General features: G+C 40.9%; 1 protein-coding gene across 3 annotated transcripts in view; it reads left to right on the forward strand.

The window, feature by feature from the left end:
- Positions 1 to 24,205, forward strand: part of SNX29 (sorting nexin 29) — a 627,210-nt gene that overhangs the window by 215,855 nt on the left and 387,150 nt on the right. For all 3 annotated transcript variants that reach the window (XM_058286440.2, XM_058286438.2, XM_071211343.1), the window contains one exon: positions 22,037 to 22,119. In XM_058286440.2, coding sequence (XP_058142423.1) covers positions 22,037 to 22,119 — 83 coding nt within the window. The remainder of the gene's footprint in view (positions 1 to 22,036; positions 22,120 to 24,205) is intronic.

The following is a 24,205-nucleotide window of genomic DNA, read 5'->3' on the forward strand; positions in this document are numbered from 1 at the left end:
ATTTCAAAATTATGGATAACCAATCTCAAAAGCATACCATCAGGCTATGGGTATATACTCCTGTCGTTTAATTTATCTTAAGCATAATTTAGAAGAACTCTTCTATAGCTCTAAAGGACATTTTTCTTTACTTACTGGACCTTTTGAAATTCAGCAGTTATCTTCAGTTACCCCCTTGCTACTGTGACTACCATTGCAAAATAATTAGAGGAAAAATAATTCCGAAGTGGAAAATTCCCTTGGAGTGCCACAGTAAATGATGAACCCATTATTCAAGACAAATTATGCAAAATATGGCTTATTTTGAAACATTTTCATTGTGCCTTTTATTTTCAATCTTTAGGATTAGTAGAAAGCTCCAAACCAAACCCATGCCTCCCCCATAGCTGCCCTAACTGGCTTGGTTCATACACCCACCATTTGAATTGTTTCTGTATTCTGAGAGGAATGTTAATAAGGGCAGAGGATTTAAGATAAATAAGTTGACCCTAGTACCTACTACAGCCAGTATGTCCCTGTATCTAATTTTTTCCAATTATCAGATCTATTTCACCTAAAAATGTGACATGGACAATGGGAAGAATCTTTGGGAGTCAGGACAGTGGTTACTGCTGTTTTGGGAAGCTCCAGGCAGTCTTGCACCCAATGCCAGGCTGTCTATTGCGGCGGCTTGCTCGGTCGGTAGAGGTGGGGTCTGGCTGCGGATGAGGGGTCGGTCCAGCTTTGGACGAGGGGTCGGTCCCGCTTGGGACGAGGGGTCGGTCCCACTTGGGACGAGAGGTAGGTCCGGCAGCAGACGAGGGGTCGGTCTCACAGGGGTTGCGCGGTTCGGCTGACGGGGTTGCCCGGCAAAGCCGGCGACGAAGGGGTCGCCCGGAGAAGCAGGCGACGAACTGGGGACAAGGGAGGCCAGGCCCTTGTCGGGGGCTCTCAGGACTGGAGGGCGCACGGCAGAAGAACTACTGCGGAGACAAGGTAAACACGCAAGTCCACTTTATTGAGGGAGAGGCAACAGTTTTATAGGGGCTGGGGAAGGCTGATTGGTCGAAGCCACGCCCTGTTCTGATTGGTTGCCGGCGAAAGGTCAGTGGGCGGTACTGGACGGGGGAGGGGTGGTGGTTAGGGATTGGCTGTCGCTGTTGCTGGGGGAAGTGGCAGGGTTTAGTGATTGGCGGCTGCTGTTGCTGGGGTAGAGGGCAGACTTGAGTTTCCCGCCCACGCCTGGCTGTTGCTGCTGTCGGGGGAAGGGAAAAGGGCAGACTGGATTTTTCCGCCCACACCTGGCTGTTGCTGCTGTCGGGGGAGGGGAAAAGGGCAGACTGGAATTTTCCGCCCTGCGCCAGCGCAGGGAGAAAGAAGGCATCGTGTGGCGCTTTCTGGGAGGAGGGGCGGCCGCGGAAGCATGGCTGCCGAGAAGGGGAGACCCGAGGGCACTCTGCGCCCATGCCGAGCTCCCTTCAGGGGTGGCGGTGAGTCCGACCAGCCACCCTATTATGGGGGGCAGCGGCTTGGCCTGCCGCGGCTGCTCCCCCGCCAGGCCAGCAAACCACACTTCAGCCCGAGGGGTGACCGCAGTCTATAGCACCTATAAGCACCAGTATCCTGAGCCCTGACATCCAGAAAGCCAGAACAGTCAGGGCCAGGAGCTACGGAAAATCCCTTCAGCACCGTAATGCACCTACATTTTAAAAACATTTGAATTTAATTCTACAAAAACTCTTCTCTTTTATGAGATAAACCTAATTAAAACATACCCTTATAGTTAAGAGATCCATTTTCTGGCCGTTGTTCTCCAGATTCTAATTTGTATTGGGGCCAGGCTGTGTTACAGAAGACTTTCATCTTTTCTTATTGGCTTATAGCTGAACATGGACCAATTATCCAAAATACATTTCAAAGGACTGCAGTCAAAAGTTCTGTTAACATTTCCCGTGGTTATTACCTTCTTCGGCAGTGACTACAAGATGTTTACTAAATTAAACTAGCAATTCAGAAAGACCAAGATGGGAAATTGGAAAGGTGCAGTGCAGCACTGGCTTGATTCTTAGTTATGGCATAGATATGCTCTGGGACAGGGGAGGTGGATATGGCGCACTAACAAAAGATGGTACACCTGGTATACCCGAGTGGGTCTGAAACCCACAATCAGAATGTGAGCATTTTAGCAACTGACTCTCATATGCCTGGGACCTGCACCCAGTATAACCTTGTTGGACTAAGGTAGAAGTTGAACCCACAATCCTAATTGATAACCAGGCTGGGCTAAGGTGGGACTTGAACCCACAGTCTTAACCCAGTAATCAGAGTGGTACTTGAACCCATGGCCAGAGACCAGACAGGTTTTGTGTAAGAGTAGACACCTGTAAGTTACTTACCCAGAGGATGTCTGTTCCCCAAACTGTTTATTTTCTTAAATTTAATTGTACTGGGAAGTGGTTGTGGCTCAACTGATAGAGCGTCCGCCTACCACATGTAGGGTCCAGGGTTCAATACCCAAGGCCTCCTGACTCATGTGGTAAGCTGGCCCACGCACAGTGCTGCTGCATGCAAGGAGTGCCGTGCCATGCAGGGGTGTCCCCTGTGTAGGGGAGGCCCACTTGCAAGGAGTGCACCCTGCAAGGAGAGCTGCCCTATGTGAAAAAAGCGCAGCGTGCCCAGGAGTGGTGCTGCACACGCGGAGAGCTGATGCAGCAAGTTGACGCAACAACAACAAAAAGTGACACGGTTTCCCGGTGCTACATAACAAGAATGCAAGGGGACACAGAAGAACACACAGTGAATGGACACAGAGAGCAGATAACAGGAGGGATGGGGAGAGAAATAAATAAAATAAATCTAAAAAACTAAATAAACTGTGCCAAATGGCTGACGATGCTGGCAGGGACAGAACGTTCCAGTTGTTGAGCCTCTAGACTAACTGATCTAGGCTGCTGCTCAAGGTCAATGACTGGAAAACTCCATTGTGCAGGGGTCGTGGAGCCTCTGGCAGAGGTCTCTTTGACCTTTCTGTAGTGATTGCCAAATTGTTACTGCCAAGTGGGTGTTTTGCCTGATGTGCACAGAAGCCAATACTGAGCCACCAGAATTTTGAGAAAAGAGTTTATTGCGTGGTTGGCCAGCAAGGAGACCAGAGGCAAGCCTTGGTCGGTCTCTATGAACAAAATGGGCGCTGGGGTTTTATACCATCAGGGGAAGTTGGGCTTAAGGGAGTGGTTAAGGATGGGGTGAGGTGACGTGGGCCAGTTGGGAAAGATGGGGTTAAGCGGAGCATGCTCAATTGCAAGCTATGCCTGGTCTTAAAATGAAGGCCTAACATACTCAATGACTAGAGCTGGCTTTAGGAGATATTGCAAGGGAGAGTAGGAACAGTAACTTATCTCATGAGACAGCAAGCCTCTTATAAATAAACATGAGGAGGTAGGCTTTTGAACAAAAGGGAAGTAGGAACTTCTAGAAACTTCTACAAACCAGTAAGGGAGGGGCTACTCTGAAAAGTGGAATGGTAAGTGGCGGTTTGAGGAGTAGCTGTAAATGCCACAAAGCCAGGTGATTTTTGCTGCCCTTTCTGTCTTGTGTGGGTGGCTGCTGTGGGATAGTCATGTTTTGTATAGCCTTGTCACTTACCCACTTTCTTCTAGTAGTCAGGCTTGGTTATGGTTAGTGCCTCATACTCCACCTGATTGTTTATCTGAGGTACCCTCATGACAAGCTTTGGTGTGGCTCAGAGAAAGCAGAATTCTTGTAGGTGTATCTTATTGTGATGTTTCAATGACTGTGAATTACCACATGCACTAACAGGTTTGTTGGTTTTGTTTTGAGCAATTATCCTTTGAGTAGTGCTGTCTGGGGTTGCTGGTTGTTTACTCTGACATTGGGGCAGGCATAATTGCTTTGACTTAAAAACATTAATTATTGCAGTCATTTGAAACTGTTTGAGAGGTACTTGCCACCTACCTAATGATTTGCTTGCTTTCTTGTTGCTTTAAAAGGAGACTACAGAGTAATCAGCAGGTGTAATTGAGAGGAGTGGGAGTGGGCAAGTCTTTTTGGATACCTAGAGTTTAATACCTGAATACTTCTCTCCATCTCCATCTACACTGCCACCATCACCTCAAGGCCCTTATCATTTCTGTCTGAGATGACTGCAGTTGCTTCCTTCTGGTCTGTTCATATCTTCCATTCCCACTCTATTTTGGTTTTCCCACATAGCAGGTCATGCCCTGGCTTAAAATCTTGTATTGGTTACCCTTCATGCTTAGAATCATGGGACCCTCCTTACGTTGACCTCAAAGTCCTTAGTGAACTTACTGCTGTGTTCCAGCCTCTCTGGGTTCCAGGAACGTGCCAGGTTTAGGTTGGCCTTGTGGCTTTTCTTGCTCTTTCCTCCAGCTAGAGCCTCGCTACTCAAAATGTGGTTTAAGGTCCATCGTGGGGAAGATTAGAAATGCTAAGTCTCAGGCCTTCCCCAGACCTCCTGAATTAAAAATCTCCATTTTAATAAGACTGCCAGGTGATTTGCATGCACCCAAAACTCTGGCCTTCAACCTGGTGTGCTTCTTTACTCCCTTCTAGTCTGGACTTAATTGTCACCTTTTTGAAAATTCTTCTCAAACTATCCCATCTGTGTATCCCTTGCCCTTGCTTTATTTTGAGTAGCATATATTGTTGTTTGAAACTAGATTATTCGGGACTGGTTTGACCACCTTCCTTTATGAATGTCACCTCTGTGAGGGCAGGGACGTAATCTTTCCTCAGTATGTAGTGATCTTCTTTTAAATTTTTGACTTAAAGTCTCTTTTATCTGACATTAGTAGAGCTACCCCAGTTCTGTTTTCATTACAATTTGCATGGTATATTTTTTCCTATTCTTTTACTTTCAACCTACTTATGTCTGTGAATTAAAGGTCTTTTACAGACAGCCTATAATTGGGTCATACTTTTTTATACATTCAGCCAATCTCTGCCTTTTGACTGGAGAGATTAATCCATTTACTCTTAAAATTATGACGGATAATGCAAGACTTTCTTCTGCTGTTAGTCTTTTTAAGTCTTTTACCATCTTTTTGTTCCTCAATTCTTCCTTTTATGCTTTCTTTCATATTTATTTGACTTTTTTTGTTTTACCATATTGAGTGCCTTCTCATTTCTATCTGGATATACTTTTTCAGCTGTTTTCCTTGTGGTTACCATGGGGATAAAATTTAACATCCCAAATATATAACATTCATATTTGGTTTGATATCATACACATACACTTTTCCTATATCCCTCTGTCCCCCCCCACCTTTTTTGTACTTATTACCAATTAAATCTTTGTATGTTGTATGTCCCAAGCCATAGATTTGTCATTACTTTCTATGCATTTTGCATTTTAGTGCCTGTAGGAGGTAAGAAGTGGAGTTTCATTTAAAAAATATATGATGGGAGAGGTTGTTGATGTGGGAGGGGTGGGATAGATGGGGTGGGGGGTGTATGGGGACCTCATATTTTTTTAATGTAATATTTATAAGAAAATAAAGAAGAAAAAGAAGAAAAAAAGAGCCAGTACAGCAGGAGAGCTCAGAACAGTGTAAATATGCTTTAAAATTTGATTCCTTTAATAAAATATCTTCTCCCTAAAGAAAAAAAAAAAATATATAAATACAATAGTACTGCATTTATAATTACCCAGATGGTTATGTTTACCAGGAGCTTTGCTTCTTTCTGCTTCTTTGAACCACTGTCTAGTGCCCTTTCTTTTCAGTCCTTTAGCATTTGCTTGTAGGGCAGGTCTAGTGGTGATGAGCTTCCTCATCTTTTGTTTATCTGGGAATGTCTTAATCTCTCCCTCGTTTTTGAAAGAAAGTCTTGTTGGATATAAAATTCTTGGTTGGCAGTTGTTTTCTTTCAGCTCTTGAAGTATATCAATCCACTGCCTCCGTGGTTTCTGTTGAGAAATTGGCATTCAATCTTACTGGGACTCCCTTGTACATAACAGGTGCTTTTCTCTTATGACTTTCCCAACTTTCTACTTGTGCTTTGCATTTGACAGTTTGATCAGTATGTGACAGGGTATGTTTTTCTTCACATTTATCCTGTTTGGTGTTCTCTGGGCATCTTGGATGTGCATATTCATGTCTTTAGTTTGGAAAGTTTTCTGTCATTAATTCTTTTTTTTTTTTTTAAAGATTTATTTCTCTCCCCTTCCCCGCCCCCACCCCCCCCACCCCGGTTGTCTGTTCTCTGTGTCTATTTGCTGCGTCTTCTTTGTCCGCTTCTGTTGTTGTCAGCGGCATGGAAATCTGTTTCTTTTTGTTGCGTCATCTTGCTGCGTCAGCTCTCCATGTGTGCGGCACCATTCCTGGGCAGGCTGAACTTCCTTTCGCGCTGGGCAGCTCTCTTTATGGGGTGCACTCCTTGCACATGGGGCTCCCCTATGCGGGATGCACCCTTGCATGGCAGGGCACTCCTTGCGCGCATTAGCACTGCGCATGGGCCAGCTGCACACGGGTCAAGGAGGCCCGGGGTTTGAACTGCAGACCTCCCATGTGGTAGACGGACACCCTAAGCACTGGGCCAAGTCCGCCGCCTGTCATTTATTCTTTGAACACTCTTTGAACAATTCTTTGAACATTGATATGCTTATTGGTATCCTAGAAGTCCCTTGGGCTATTTTCAGTTACAGTCTTTTTATAACTTCATCTTGAAAGTGACAACTCATTGTTCTGCTGTTAGAAGCAAGTAAGTCCAGTCTACACTCAAGGGCCTAGTCAATACTACAGAGGTGGGGAATACCCATGGATGTGAATACTGGGAGGTTGGGATCACTGGGGGACATCTTAGAGACTGCCTACCACAGAAGAATTTGAGCTGTGCCTGGTACCCAGTGAGCACTATGCAAAGGTTAGAAGCTGCTCCTACTCCTGTTTTGCCAAGGTGGTGTCAAATAGCTGGTAAGAATTGGAGCTGAGATTTAACTACAGTTTGCCTAGTTCTAGAGCCTGTGATAGTTCCGTATTCCTATGCTGTCTTTTCCAGCAGAATTTTCTGCTCTGCCTCATAGTTGTCAGGGCTAATCTTCTCTTTCCCACTAGATTGCAAACTCCAGGAGGGTAGAGTTCTTGTCTGTTTTATGTAGCCCCATGGGTCCTGTATCCAGTACTTGTTTAATTGGTGCTTTTTTGATGACCCTATAACAGGACTACCATCAGGGTACCCTGTGCTGGTGGTCATAGCACAATACATTTAGTACATGATGGGAAAATCAAGCTGTTCACAAAGACAGAGCCTTTTTCATGAACCCACGTTTTGTGTGAATTGAAGCCAGTACATATTCTTAAAGAAAAGGAGAAATTATTATTAATTGAAGCCTTCTGTGTGTTGGACACTGAGTAAAGCACTTTACTCCCATTATCTCTAATCATCTCAATCCTGCAAGGTTCATTTCTCACCTTCCTATTTGGAGCTGAGGAATTCTAGGCTCAGAGAAACTTCATAACTGACCAGTGGCCTACAAGTGGGTAGGGCAGGAACTGTGTTTGAACCCAGGCCTGTTAACTCCAGAGCCAGATATGGTGTTTTTCCTTTTGGCTTTATGTGTCTAAGAGGATATGGTGTTTTAAAGTAAAAGCTCACGAAAATTTAAGCTTTAATATGAATATGGAAAAACTGTAAAAAGTTTTTGAGACAATTGGTAACATTGGGTATTTGATGATATTTGGTTAATATTTTAGGTATGATATTGGTTTTGTGGTTAGGTTTAAAAAAGACCTCTTTCCCTTTAGAGGTAAATTCTGAAATAATTAAGAATGATATCCTATGCCTGGAATTTACTTAAAAGAAAACTGGGGACTGGTGGGAAAGTATTTAGAAGAGACAAAACTGGGTGATCATGGGGGACTGGGTGTTGAGTTCATGGAGATTAAATATACTGTTTGGTCCATGTTGCCGTATGTTTTAAAATGTCCATAATCAAAAGTTTAAAAAGTCAATAAAATCTCTGAAAAGCTAGTCAAGGATAACCAAGAGTAGATTTACCTCTTGGTAGATGGTCTGATGAGACTGTCTGATTTGTTGGCCTAAAGGGTGGGATAGAGTCTCTCACTTTACCTTTCAAGTAATTGTATCCTCTACCTAGTCAAACAGAGAAATAAAATACAATTTAAAAATAGGGAGATAAGTGAAGCTTCAAGAGAGCAGGGAATTTTGTTTTTTTTTTTCATTGCTGTCTTCCCAGCACCTAGGTCATTGCCCAGCATTCAGTGTTCACCTGCTGAATGAAGCAGAAAGAACGGATCCCTTTTAGAGCCAGCACTCTGCCCCCGCCTGGCTGGGAAGAGGGGACTGGTGGATTCTCTGGTTAACCTAACACAGTGTTTAGCAGAGAGTAAATCCATGAGGTTTACCTAATGCAGGATTTAGTTCCATTTTAGGGCATCTTATAGTCTGTATGTGAGCAATCAATTTTCAAAGAATGAAAACATAAAACATTTGATCTAGAATTGAACCTAAGTGGACCTTTGATTCTGAAGTTAAGTCAGGATCTTGGGAGACCTCAGGTTATCCATTGAATCCATCAATCTTCATTGCCCGGAACATGCATAGAATGGTATGTAATGGTGATTTCTGTATGATGGAAGAGCAAACATCATACAGGCCTGACTGAGATAGTTCTGTCGCGATGTCCTAAAATACTTCTGGCTTCTGACTCAGTCTTTGGAGCCACATTTCAAACTAAGTTTTGGGTTGGCAGCAGCCTCCCCTTTCCTAAAACCACATCCAAAGCTGCACCACTGGTTATAATAATGCTTGCTTAATCATCTTTCTTAAAAGTAAAGGGATGGGAATCCTCTACATTTTTTAGTAACATTTATGTAATCTAAGTACCTTTTAAAATATAAAAAATAAATAATAAAAAAAAAGGGATATTGAAAATTAAATTTTCTCTGGCAGAAGCTGACTTTGTTACTATTTTTCTCCTGCCTCCCTGTCCAAATGGGAAAACAGAAAGAGGTTATAGAAAGGAATAAAAAAGCATTTCAACCATCTGTTTGGGTTATTCATGGTGTCTGGGTGGTTGATTTTATTTTAGTTTATTTTTATTAAATGTAACAGTGAAGTGTTCAGTTGGGATGCCTGTGGCTTTATAATGTCTTTTTAGGTGCCCATATTATTATTATGGGCCCTTGTCAGTGGGAAATGTCTCTAAGATAGTTTTCTAAGCGGCACATGGCTTATGTGGCTCTATCTTCTCTTATTCTTTTTTTATGTTTTTGTTTTAATTTACATACAGTAAAATTCACTTTTTTGGAAAGTGTATATTTCTCTGAATTTAACACATGCATAGATCAATGAAACACTACTGCCACAATCAGGAACAGAACAATTTCATCAGCCCCCCAAATCCTCACGCCTAACCTCTGGCTGCCACTGATCTGTCTTCTACCCCTGTAGTTTTGTGTTTTCTGGAATGAAATCATACAATTTGTAATTTCCTATACGTGAAATCATACATTTTGTGGTCTTAACAACCTGACTTCTTTCATCTGGCATAGTGCTTTCGAGATTCAGCCAAGTTATTGCAAGTCCATTCCTTTTTATTGCTGAATTGTGTTCTGTTATAGGGTGTATTAGTCCGTCAAAGGGGGTGCTGATGCACAATCTGTTGGCTTTTATAAAGGGTATTTATTTGGGGTAAAAGCTTAACAGTTACAAGGCCCTAAAGAGTCCAACTCAGTTGCCACGTGTTGAAGCAAGATGGTCACTGATCTCTGCCTGGTTTCTCCTTCCTGGGCTGCTGCTTCCTCTTAAGGTTCTATGGGCCAAGCATCTTCCCAGTCTCAGCATAGGGCTTGTTTCTTGGGGCAATGGAGAAAGCCCCAACTCACTGGCATAGGGCTCGTTTCTTTCCAGACCTTCTCAGCAGCTCTGGTTTCTTCACAAGGTCAGTTCTATGCTATCAGGCAAATGGCTTATCCCTCTCCTGGGCCACATGATCAAAAATGACAGAGTTCTCTCTCTTCCTGTGTGTCTTCTTCAGTGAGTGTCCCTTTATATCTTCTCTCCAAGGGGGTGGAGATTCAACCTGAGTCATGCCCTGCTGACGTGGTTGAATCAAAAGTCCTAAGTTGATTTTATCAAGTAAACTTAAATCCTTTGAATTTAATGCACAGGGTATCAAACCCAGAAGAATAGGTTAGTTTACAACCATAATCATTGTCTTTTTGGGATTCATAAAAAATCTCAAACTGCTGCAATACTAGTATATGACAATTTAATTATCCACCCCTTGAAGCACATTTTGATTATTTCTAGTTGGGGCAATTATGAATAATTCTGCTGTAGATCATGTACAGATTTTTGTGTGAACAATAAATTTTCATTTTTCTGGGAAAAATACCCAGGAGTGAGATTGCTGGGTCATATGTTAAGTATATGTTTAACTGTATAAGAAACTACTGAACTATTTTCCAAACTGATTGAATCCTTTTGTATCCCCAACAGCCATGTATGAGAGTTTCAGTTGCTCTACTTTTCCCCCAGCATTCAGTGATGTTATTTTCTTTTAAAATTTAGTCAAACTTGTAATAGTTTTGTGGTGATATTGCACTGTGGTTTTACTTTTTATTTCCCTAGTGACTAATGATGTTGAACATATTGTCACGTGCTCATTTGCTGTCATATCTTTTTTGGTCTTTTCAAATCTTTTGCCCATTTTTAAAAAAATTGGATTGTTTGGTTTTTCATTAAGTTTTAAGAGATCTTTTTATATTCTGGATACAAGTCTTATGTCAGATAAATGGTTTGCAAATATTTCCTCCTAGTCTCTAGCTTGTCTTTTTATACTGTTAACACTATCTTTTACAAGCAAATCCAATGTAACTAATTTTTTCTATTATTGATCATGCTTTTGGTGTTATATATAAGAATTGTTTACCTAACTCCAAGTAAGGCATGAAGATTTTCTCCTATGTTTTCTTCTAAAAGTTTTATAGTTGTATATTTTATTTTTAGTTATTATCCAATTTGAGTTAATTTTTGTGTAAGACGTGAGGTTTATTTTTTGCATATGATATCCTGTTTTTCTAAAAACATTTGATGGAAAGACCATTCTTTCTCCACTGACTTGCCTTTGTAACTTTGTCAAAAATTACATGTCTGTGTGGATCTATTCTTGGGCTCTTTGTTCTATTCTTTTTACTTATCATTTTGCCAGTACTACAATGTCTTGATTGCTGGGCTTTATAGTAAGTCTTAAAATTAGGTGGTGTGAGTCTTCCAACTCTGTGCTGATTTTTTAAAAATGGTTTTGGCCATTTTGATTTCTTTGCCTTTCCATGTGAATTTTGGAAAATTCACAAAAAATCCTGCTTGGATTTTTATTGTGTTTGCATTAAATCTGTAGATCAATTTGGGGATAATTGACATTTTAACTATTTTGAATCTTATAATCCATGAACCTGATTTCCATTTTTTAGGTCTTCTTTGAGGAATTTCGTCAGTGTTTTGTGTTTTCAGCATATAGATCGTGCACATAATTTGGTTAGATTTATATCTATGCATTTCACTTTTTGGAGCTATTATAAATGGTTCTTCTTACAATTTTGCTTTCCAATTGTTCATTGTTAGCAAATGGAAATACAAGTAATTTTTGTATTTGATTTTGTATCCTGTGACCTTGAAAAACTCACTTATTCTAAGAGCTTTTTTTGTAGATTCTTGGTATTTACTATGTAGATAGTCACGTTGTCTGTGAATCAAAGAGATTTTATATCTTCCTTTCTAAGTGTATGCCTTCCTCCCACCCCACCCCCCACCCCCGCCTTTGATTATTCCACTGTATAGAACTTCTAGTACAGTGCCCAATAGGAATGCAAAGAAAGCTTCCTTGACTTGTCTTAGGGGAAAGCATTCAGTCTTTTAGCATTATGTATGGCTTTAGCTGTAGGCTTTTTTTTTTCTCCCCTTGTGACCTCTAACCTTATGTTTTTTTTTTTCTTCTTTTTGTCCTCAAAAAAGTTTTAGGTTACAGAAAAATTACCTACTAAATACAGGGGACTCCCATATACCCAACATCCTTCCCTTTTTCCTCCTTCCCTGTTAATAACATTTTATATGTGGCTGGTACGTTTGTTAGAACTGATGTACAAATATTGAAACATAGCTATCAACCATGTAAAGGGGTTTACATTATGGTTTACATTTTGGACCATGCACTTTTATAAACTTTATCCATCATAGCAAGATCATGTAGAACAGTTCTATCTCTTCCCAAATGCCCCCTGTTCCATCTATTCCATTCCTCCCTCCCTCCCCCCCCACTTCGGGATCACTGACAACCGCCAAGCCTCACTCCTTGAAAGAAAAAAATTCATAGTTACTTGCAACAACACTGAGGGCTTTTGATACACTGGTCTGCCTTCCCCTATTAGACACCACCCATGCTCTGGAGAGACTCTAGTCCCTCTATTTGAGAACATAGTGGGCTTCCCTAGGATGGGAGTCCGCCATCTTGCTGCTCATTTTGTGGGTCTTCACCTACTGATATGACACACTATGGCAAAATGAACACTCACACATTCCCTATAAGCCTGCCCCAGGTGTGCCCTGTCCCAAATGCCCCCCCACATCCAACACCACAAACCAGCATTGTTGAAACCAACATTGTTGTTTCAACCATGTACCTGCCAATCCCAGGTGTTCCCCTCTCCCTCCCTAGCCCTCCCCCCCAATTCCATGGACAGTCCAACTCAGTCTCACCACCCCACCCCCCTGATAAACCAGCACCGCCTAACCTAAAAGTATCATTATACTACTGTCATGTCCCTCCATTGTATCACTATACTTTCCGCTTATCATAGATTTTGCCTATATGGGCGTTAGCTCACAGCGTTCTTTTCCCTTTCTGTTTCCTGTAAACCTATCTTCCAGGCTCTAGGTCTGTGAATCTGCTCAGTTTGCTTAATTCTTGTCCTTCATTGCCTGGCTTGCTTCACTCAACATAATGTCCTCAAGATTCATTCATGCTACCCTGTATGTTAATTCTGTATTCCTTCTTACAGCTGAGTAATATTCCATTGTATGTATATACCATAATTTATTTATCCATTCATCTGTTGAAGAGCATTTAGGTAGATTGAAAGTTTTGGCAATAATGAATAAAGCCTCTATGAACATTGGTGTACATATATATGTTTGTGTCCTTGCTTTCAGTTCTTTTGGGTATATACCCAGCAGTGGAATTGCTGGAACATATGGCAGTTCCTTAGTTAGTTCTCTGAGGAACTGCCAAACTGTCCTTCACAGTGGCTGCACCATTCTACATTCCCACCAGCAGTAGATGAGTGTTCCCATTCCTTCACATCCTCTCCAATACTTGTAGTCCTCTGATTTTTAATAGCCACCAGTTTAATGGGTATAAGATGATATCTCATTATAGTTTTGATTTGCATTTCACTAATAACTAGTAATATTGAGCATCTTTTCATGTGCTTTTTAGCCATTTGTATTTCTTCTTCTGAGAAGTGTCTATTCAAATCACTTGCCTGATTTTTAAATGGATTGTCTTTTTATTTTTGAGATATAGGTATTCTTCGGATATGCTGGCTATTAGGCCCCTATCAGATATATGGTCACCAAATATTTTCTCCCATTGAGTAGGTTGCCTTTTCACTTTCTTGACAAACTCCTTTGAGGTGCAGAAGTTTTTAATTTTGAGGAAGTCCCATTTATCTGTTTTTTCTTTTGTTGCTCATACCTTGGTTGTAAAGTTCCTGAAACCATTTCCTAATATAAGATCCTATAGATGCTTCCCTACATTATCTTCCAAGGTCTTTATGGTCTTGGCTCTTATATTTAGATCTTTGATCCATCTTGAATTCTTCTGGATATGGATATCCAATTCTCCAAGCACCATTTGTTGAAGAGGCCAGTTGAATGGGCCTGATGGCCTTGTCTAATATTAGATGACTGTATATGTGAGGGTCTATATCAGAACTCTCAGTTCAGTTCCATTGGTCAGTATGTCTGTCCTTGTGCCAATATCACGCAGTTTTGACCATTGTAGCTTTGTAGTATGTTTTAAAGTCTGGTAATATGATTCCTTTGATGTCATTTTTCTTTTTCAATATGTCTTTGACTATTCAGGGCTTCTTACCCTTCCAAATAAATTTCATAGTTAGTTTTTCCAATTCAGTGAAAAAATGCTGTGGTGATTTTTGTTGGGATTGCATTAAATCTATAGATCAGTTTGGGTAGGATAGACATCTTAATGATGTTTAGTCTTTCTATCCATCTAACTTTACTTTTAATACAGCTTTTCTTTTCTTTTTTTTTAAGATTTATTTATTTATTTAATTTCCCCCCCTCCCCTGGTTGTCTGTTTTTGGTGTCTATTTGCTGCGTCTTGTTTCTTTGTCCGCTTCTGTTGTCATCAGCGGCACGGGAAGTGTGGGCGGCGCCATTTCTTTTTCACGCTGGGCGGCTTTCCTCACGGGCGCACTCCTTGCGCGTGGGGCTCCTCCACGCGGGGGACACCCTTGCGTGGCACAGCACTCCTTGCGCGCATCAGCGCTGCGCATGGGCCAGCTCCACACGGGTCAAGGAGGCCCGGGGTTTGAACCGCGGACCTCCCATATGGTAGACGGACGCCCTAACCACTGGGCCAAAGTCCGTTTCCCAATACAGCTTTTCTTAGTGTACTGCTACAGCATGTTGGAAAAAATTATATCTCCTAATTCCATCATCCATAAATGAACACTCTTAATATTGTGGTGTATATTTTTCAAATGCAAGTATATGTGTGTATATATATATATATACAGACACACACTTCTAAATATATATAAGGTGGTGGACTTGGTCCAGTGGTTAGGGCATCCGTCTACCACATGGGAGGTCCGCGGTTCAAAGCCCGGGCCTCCTTGACCCTTGTGGAGCTGGCCCATGCTCAGTGCTGATGTGCGCAAGGAGTGCCTGCCACGCAGGGGTGTCCCCGTGTAGGGGAGCCCCACGGGCAAGGAGTGTGCCCCGTAAGGAGAGCCGCCCAGTGCGAAAGATAGTGCAGCCTGCCCAGGAATGGTGCCGCACACATGGAGAGCTGACACAACAAGAAGAAGCAACAAAAAGAAACACAGATTCCCGTGCCACTGACAACAACAGAAGTGGACAAAGAGGATGCAGCAAATAGACACAGAGAACAGACAACCGGGGTGGGGGGGGAAGGGGAGAGAAATAAAAGAAAAAAATATATATATAAAAGGTTAGAGTTTAAATATACTTTTTTTGAGTAATTTGCATCAACTTAATGGTATATTGGTATATCATAAATGTTCGTCCATATATTTATAAACATACTTGTTCATCATATTCTTGACAGTTGTCTAGTATTCTGTTAGAAATGGATGCACCATAATTTATCTACCTCTTCACCTGTTGTCAGACATTTAATTTGCAACCAGTTTCTGTCATTTTCACAACATCCTCATTTATGTTTTCGGGACTTCTGCTTCTTCTATCCCGAGTATAAGTCTCCGAGATGTGGAATTGTTGCACCAGGAGGTGTATAGTTCTTGAGATTGTTGATTCATATTTCTTAAAGCTTACTTATGACCAATAGCTTGCATTTATGAGTTGCCTGAATGAGCTTGGTAGCAGTACTGTGAACCCTATGAACCTAGGAAAAGTTCCTTAACCTCTCTAAGCAAAACGCTGGTCAGGAAGATCTGTTCACATTTGCACAAGAGCCTAACCAACCAAAAGATTCTGTAGACCAGTGCTTAGCAGCCTACATTTTCTCATGGTATCTTTCAGGGCTTTAAGTATTCAACTTCGTCTATTTCACTTAATTTCCTACATTTATAGGAAGCAGTGTAAGACTTTGGAATTAAAGGGCCTGATTTTGAATCCCAGATTTGAGCATGTATGTAGCCTAGCTCTCTGGGCTTCAGCTTTCCAATCTGCAAAATGGGCACAGTAAAACCAACCTCATGAAGTGTTTATTTAGAAATAAAATTTTATTGAAATATACTGTCCATACATGAACATACATAAGCAATAAGTGTATCGTAAAATTTATGACTTTACAAAACAAACATGCATGTCATACAAGGCTCCCATACATTTCCCTACCATCAACACCTTGCATTGTTTTGAAACATTTGTTATGAACTATCATCAAAATATTAATACTAACTATAACCAATAGAGAGGGTGGGGGGGTGGGGGAGTCTGGAAGGGGACTTGTATCTTACCCCATGTGGCAGAAGATGGAGGGATGGCCTGCTCCACTGCAGCTTCATCTTCCCCTTAGCATTTTCCTTAAAAATATGTTAAGAAAATATGTACTGAGAGTGCTTTTGCACCCACTCTTTTACATTTGTTGTAGAGAATCACTGAACATCTGAACAACCAAAATAAAAGGGCACCGGAAAAGCCCCTTAGATCACCCTGCAGATGAATCTAGTTCGCACCACCTGTGCCGTAGCCTGCTGGGCTCTATCATGCTTGCTCTCCAGTGTAACACACACACACACACAGACACACAAACACACACACATGCATACATACACACTCTATGGGGATAGTATAGTGAAGAAGATAGGAGCCCAGGGTCTGAAGCTGACCTGAAACTGAAGCTGAGTTCCAACCCCGGCTCAGCCATGAGCTGAAGATCCTCTTGTAAACTGGGTTTGACAGAACTGACCCCGTGGGCTTGTGATAAGGGGTATATGAGTTCGCATCTGCAGAATGCTTCACACCTGGCAGGAACCCACACTGGGTCAATGTCAGCTATCTTTTCATATTTACAAAAACCGTTCATATACAATGTACTGTGTTGTAACCCAATTTATAGAAGTACTTATTAAATGACTATATTTTTCTCCAAATGACTTTTTAGTGGTAACATATATATAACATAAAATTTCCGATTTGAACCATTTTCAAGTGTGCACTTCAGTGGTATTAACTGCATTCACAATCTGTGCTGTTACCACTGTCCATCACCAACACTTTTTCAAAACTTTATTATGAGCAACTGTATCCATTAAGCAATAACTCCCCAATCCCCCTTTCCCCATTTCCCGGCAACTTGGAATCCACTTTCTGTCTCTTATGAATTTGCTCATTTTAATTATTTCAAATAAGAGAAATCATGCAATATTTGTCTATTTGTATATCTGGCTTATTTTACTTAACATAATGTGTTCAAGGTTAATTCATATTGTAGCATGTACCAACATGTCACCTCTTTATATGGCCGAATAATATTCCATTGTGTGTATATTCTGCATTTTGTTTTTCCACTCATCTCTCAACGGACACTTGAATTGTTTCCACCTTTCGGCTGTTATAAATGCTGCTGCTATGATCATCGGTGTACTAATATCTGTTTGAGTCCCTGCTTTCAATCCCTTTGGGTATATACCTAGTAGTGGAATTGCAGAGTCACATGATAAGTCTATGTTTATCTTTGTGAGGAACTGCCAAAATGTTTGGTAGTGGCTGGGATTTTATAATCCCACCAACAATTTATGAGAGTTCCAATTTCTCCAGATTATTGCCAATACTTATTTTCTGTTTTTTAAATAATAGCCATAGTAATGGGTATGAAGTAGTTTCTCACTATGCTTTTATTTGCATTTCTCTGATGACTAAAGATGTGCATTTTTTCATTTGTTCTCCAAATGATTTTTACTGGCCGAAAATTATTTGATTTTATTAATAGTGTCATAATCAATCCCTAACCCTGGACATTTAGTTGTATCTAGTTTCTCTTGTACTTTTTGTTTCTGCTTTAAGGAACTTCCCTGTTCTCTGACTTTTCTGTTTCCTGGACTAATTCTGTGCAATGCCAGCCCACCTCTGCGCTTGGAGGTAGACGCCAACCCCTGTCAAGCCCTAGGTCAGATTTGGTCTTTTCTGCTCACCTTGCCTCTTGCCTGTTTAGACTGACAGGCAGTGTGACTCGTGCTGGGGTGGAATCCCTTGCTGGTTTAGCCTCAGCTTTGATCCCTGTCCTCCTTTCACACACACACACTGGGTTTCTGAGCTTTTTTAGAATTAGAATGCATTTATTTAATTCATCCATTCTATTGTCTCCTGAGGCAGCAAATAAAAAAAGCATTTTTATTTGATAATCATACCAGAGATCTGTGTCTAATGATGTGGTTCTTCTGTCTGCAAATTAATGTTAATTGGCTGCAAATTAGTTGTCCAAAGTGTTGGAATTATCTTCTTGGGCCATTAACATGTTAATTAAAAAACAAAACAACCTTTTGGTGGGCAAGAACTCCTCAGTTTGCCCAGCACCTCTCCTCCCATTTCCTTTGTCTTATTATAGTACTTGGTTTGCTTCATTCATTGGCATCGCCTGTCTGACAGCTGTAGTCATTTAAGTCTGTACCTGCCTTTAGAGACACCTGTGCCGAAGGTTTATTATGAACATCAGTTTAAAATAATGGGCTTGGTAGAGCTATAAGCACACATTGTGCCAGTGTCTATTTCTGGGTTTTGAGGTTGTGTAATAGTTTCACAATATGTAACTAATGGGGGAAAGTGGGCAAAGGGTGAACAGAACCTCTTCTTACTATCTTTGTAACTTCTCATGAATCTATCATTGTTTCAAAATAAATAGAAACAAAGAAAATGTGAGTAGAGGGGTGGGGCTTGATCCTGCTTGGAGGTCAGAAATTCATCCAGGTGTTTGAGTTTCATTTAGAAGGTTCTTTCACAGTTCCAGTGACCTGCAAGTGCTAATTTCCCATAAAAGGCAAAGAAGTTCATTAGTGCAATGCTGGCTAGTGTGAATTTGTGCCTTCTAAATGTGCCCATCTAGTGGTTTGATATGTTTCCTGTGGTTTCTCGTTGTTCGGATGGAAGTTGAATTTATATTGAAAAATCATCTTAGTTTTCATTTGTTAGATCTGATATTTAGATGGAGCCTTATACACTATTAAAAGATTGATCCAAACCAGAAGAAAAGCAGCCGCCTGAAATGTTTCAGTGCTGGCAGCAGAGTTTAAAATGAACAAAGAAGAGACGGACTGCCTGGCTAGCGTGAGCAGATGAGCTGAATGCTGGTGCCCAGTGTTGACATGGCTCCACCTGCCCATCTGCCTCAGCAGAACCTGCCTGTTCTGCCTTTTGGAAAATCTCCTTCCATGGGCTGTTCTTAAAGCTGTGCTATGTGGAAACACACATAGATTGCTTTCCCTAGTTTTAAGATCACATGGAACTTCAATTCTGATGTGGAGATGGTGAGTTGAATGGAATGGGTGGTTGTAAGAAGGAAATCTTCTGGAAGAAGATGAGGCTCATCCTATTGTGGAGAAGAAAAGAATTTATTCTCAATCTTGTAAGAAGGGGCGCACAACCAGAAAACATGCTGGTGCCCCGAACAAAGAACGACACAATTTATACCCCTAAGCCTAGCACTCAAGCCCTTCCTCTGTTTCTCCATAGATTGGATACTTCAGAGGTTCCAGCCTATCCGAGAAGATCTAACTTTCCCATGCAGAAGTTGTGATTGACTGCTTCCCCCATCACATTCCAACCATTTTAGTTTTTACCTGCTCCTCTTTGCCAAATAAGGAATGGAATTTAGTGCTGAATTGGTATTGACTTAGCTCTTTCTTGGGCATCTTTTTACTCCCTATAGGACTGGCCTAAGTTGGTTTCCTTTGTTCCTGCTTAACCTGGGAATGGGAGACTGAGGCAGTAGGCTGCCAGGTTACTTAATTAATATTTTCTTCCTTTATGTGAAAACTAAACTAAGCTTCATTTCTTAACAGTGGTGAGGCTCTGGTCAGAGGAATCTGTGGAAACAAGCTAGTATGTACACAGGGGAATATTTTCCCTCCCACAAAACTTTTCAGGACCTTGCCGCTTAGTTTCAGCCACTTGCTCTTCATATCACAGATGGAGAAAGTGCAGATGCCCATAGAAGCACCCATGGCAGGCTGTCTGGGATAAGGGGGATAAGGAATTAGGGGACTTCTTTATGGTTAATTTTCTGTGAAGCTTCTGAGATAAATGCATAGTTGTCAGATAATGCCTAAGTATGGGGTAGCTCCTGCATTTGATCCCGATGTTCTTCCTGCCAGAATATAGTGCAGAAAAGCAAAATACAAAGTGCCATCTCGGTGGGCTGGGGTGTAGCTATATGCATTGCAGACAGACAGACGGAACCAGTGGTAGATGTTCCTAAGTTTTTCATTTAAATAAATGTGTGACGTATTCATACCAAGGCATGGTATTTCCACCTATAAATAGACTGAGTTAGAAGTTTGCTGTTGTGAATTGTTAAATTGGACAACTCGATTGCTGAAAAATTGATAATATGATCCCATTTGTAAACTCAACTCTATATGAACATATATGGGTTTGTGGTGATTATATGAGCATGAAGAAAGGCCTGAAATGAATATACCAGGTTTGTAACATTGGTTTCCTTGGAGAAGGTGTGGGTGGAGCAATGAACCAGGGGAAAGAAGATTTCAAACAAAAACAATGAAAGGAACATATCAGATGTTCTGTCCCTGAAAAATTTTATATGTATGAATATATATTTTTGTGTACGTATATATGTATTTGTTTAGCAAGGAGTCTGAAAGGATGGATATAAAAATGTCCATGGAACATTGTAAATCCTCACAGGGCCTACATGATGGAATAGAGGAGAGTATGGGCCATGATGTGAACCAATGTATATGAGGTGCAGAGGTGCCCAAAGATGTACTTACCAAATCCAATGGATGTGTCATGATGATGGGAACGAGTGTTGTTGGGGGGGGGGAGAGGGGGGGTGGGGGGGTGGGGTTGAATGGGACCTCACATATATATTTTTAATGTAATATTATTACAAAGTCAATAAAAAATAAAAAAATTAAAAAAAAAAAATGTCCATGGATTTATTTCAAGGTATTGGGTTTTTAGCTGATTTCTACATCCCTATTGAATGCCTTCTGATTATTTAAGTATTTTGTCATGAACATTTTTATTTTTATAGTCAAAAAAGAAACCCAGCCTTAGAGCTCTTTTCATTATGAGGAAAGAAAAGAAATATTTTAGCATATTTAAAGGCACTCAAACTCAAGAATTGTATGTGTGGAAAGATGTACCTCCCTCCAGTGTAGCTGGTTAGAAACCAAACTCTCAATCCCAAAGGAGACAGAGAAGTACTTGTGTGGGCCCTTGTTAGTGAGCCTTATTTGTGACCTTGGCATGTGACTTCGGTCTAAGCACTTGTCCTCTCTGTGCCCCATTACCTTTTCTGTGAAATGGGAAGATTGACTCATTGTAGACACTTTGTAAACATTTTCCCATTCAGTGAGGAGTAGGTGAAAGAATGAAGGCATGCTTGATTCAATAAGGCCACATATGTAAAGTCTGAGATATGTGGTGAATATTCCACAAATGGCAGTTTTGTCCCCCTGATCCTCTAGTTCTTCCCAGTCATTGTGTCCAGGGAGTGAATTCAGTAGCATGGGATCTTGTCACTGCCTGGGTTCCATGATCCAGTTATAATCTTACATGTGAATGGATGTGGACTTAGTCAACTGCTTCTCCTGTTTAAGCCTCGGTTTCCTCATCCCATCGTGCTCTTGGAAGGATTAAATGACATGATACATAATGACATGACGTGGGTCCAGGCAAATGGTAAATGTCCAATATGTGTGGCTGTCAATAAAAATATTAAGCCCAGGGTGAATACACAGTCCTTGTTTGTGCTTTTGGAAAGTGGGGAGACTATTACACAGAGTGGGCATCTAAGAGATTGATAGATTGAAACACCCCAAACATAGCATGTGCCAGCATCCCCAGTTTCTGGGCTCTAGAACCAGATAGCACTTAAACTCCATCGTGAAAGATCAGCTCTTGAAGGCATTCTGCAAACAAGCCTTTCGTCACAGTGTCTTTACCATGGATGCTCTCTAAAACAGAAAATATATTAATATTTATAAGATGCCCTTGTGTGTTTTCTTTACGTAAACTCCCCCTACCCCAGGTCTGAGTTGCCACTTTTTCAATATATTTTCTAACATTCTTGTACCTGCAGAGAAAACGAAGTGCTCAAAGTCCAGCTGAAGAAATATGTAGGAGCTGTCCAGATGCTGAAAAGAGAAGGTCAAACAGCTGAAGGTGAGGGGGAGACGGAGTCCATGTGGGGAGGGAGCTGAACTTTTCCTTCCTTTATAACTCTTGTGCCTGGCACATAGTGAATGTGCTAATGAATTAGAAAAACAATGCTGGTCTGGATTCCAGAAAATTAATTAGATGGAAAACTACACTGTATATTTTGCCAAATGTATTGTTAATATTGTTAAGACTCACTTGCTAGACTATTAGCAACAGTCCTATCAATTTGTGCACTTAGAAAACTTGATGTCTAGGATCTTGAGGCTCTTGCAAGGTGTGAATCTTTTAGCATGGCTGTGATTATTTGCTAAGGCACATAAAGCCAGGGGTGAAAGCAGCAGAATGCCAAAATGTCAGAGCATTATAGCTCTGGATTTAGGCTGCCAGGTTCCAATCCCACCTCTCGTTAAATTTCTTAATTTCTTTCTACCTCATTTTTCTCATCTATAAAATGGGGTTAGTTGATAGTACCTATCTGATAAGGCAATCATGTGGACATCTTAGCGTAATATCTACATAGAGTATTGAATACCTTTTAGCTATTGTTATTGTTGATATTGTTAATCACAAATACAAGTGGACAGAAAAATGATCACTTGTTCAAGACCTCACTGAAACCAGGTGGTGCCATATGCTTCTTCTCTCTGCGTTTTGGCTTCATTTCAACCATCTTGAGTCTCCTAAGTGTTTCTTACATCAGCCTAAAGAAAGGATCTTTAACTTTTACTGTAAGTGTCCTGAAGCCCTCAGCCAAATGACAGAACCAGATATCATTAAACAAAGATGAACTCTTGTAGTGTAGACATTTTAACAAAGGGGTGGGTGCTCTATATACATAGGTCTTTGGAGTCAGCCAGACCTAAATTTGAATTCATACTCACCCACTCTCTTTTAACTTCTTGTAGTTATTTTCCCTTCTGTAAGAGGAAGCATCATGCCATGTTATGAAGTGGTTGTGGAAATTTACCGAAAAATGAATGCAAAGCTTCCAGCATGGTTCTTGGTATATAATAGGTGCTCAATAAATGGTAGATAATTTTCTTTGTGATGGAGGGAGACAGGATTGGAATCTGAATATGGCTCACATAGTATTATAAAGACTTGAAATTTCCTTGAAGCTTTTGTATTTCTTATGGTCTCAGTTTGACCAGGATCAACATGTTGATGATAGTGTTTTGATAACATGCCTTGCTTTATTCATGATTGGTCTGTCACCATGACCATTCTTGGCATTTTCAGTTCAGAATTAATCTTACCTTCCATTGTGGCTATATAGCTTGCTCTTTATACATAGGGGTTGCTATTATGGCCCTGACACTGTTTCATTATGCTGAATTAGGTATATGTTGGTCTTCCCATTTGTTCACCTCTTCTCATCTTTGTTTCTCTACTACCTGACCTTTGTAGTCATTCAGTTTAGATGTTTTGAATGAATATTATGTATCTAGCCCTTTATTCTTTCCAAGCAAGTTCAAATCTACTCTCATTTGACCCCATAACTCTGTGATGAGTAGGTGTATTTCCTCTATTTTAAAAACTGAGTTATGAGATGTTCGGGAGAGCTTAAGGGCCTTGTATGTGTAGAAATTGAACTTAGGTTATTTCCCTCCAAATCCCTGGCTCTTTGCATTATAAAGTTCTTAAACTTTACTATGCAAAGGAATTACTTAGGGTTTCTATTAGATAGGCTTCTTCCCAGGCCCTTACTCTAGTTGTTGTTTTAGTGGCTCTTAGATGGGACTTGAGCTTTGCATGTCCAGGTGTGTGACTCTGATGCAGGTGGTCTATGGGTCACACCAACCTGTTGAGAAACCAGCACTCTACCTACATGGAAACTTGGCTTTGAGTTGGTGCAATAAGAAAATTACACCTAGGGAAAAAAGCACCATTTGTTTTACTTTATATTTGAAAACCTAAACATTATAAAGTGTATTTCTCAGTATTATTGTTGGAGGCATTTCCCCCAAGTGGGCACATGAATTTACAATGTACAGAATGGTTTCTTATGGTAGGCAAAGTTCCCTGTCCTAAGGCCCAGTTCAGATGCTCTGAGCCAAAGCCTGGGTACTAGCTATTTCAAGAAACATTG

Source organism: Dasypus novemcinctus, chromosome 23 (assembly GCF_030445035.2).
Source record: "Dasypus novemcinctus isolate mDasNov1 chromosome 23, mDasNov1.1.hap2, whole genome shotgun sequence".
In the NCBI taxonomy this organism is placed as follows: domain Eukaryota; kingdom Metazoa; phylum Chordata; class Mammalia; order Cingulata; family Dasypodidae; genus Dasypus; species Dasypus novemcinctus.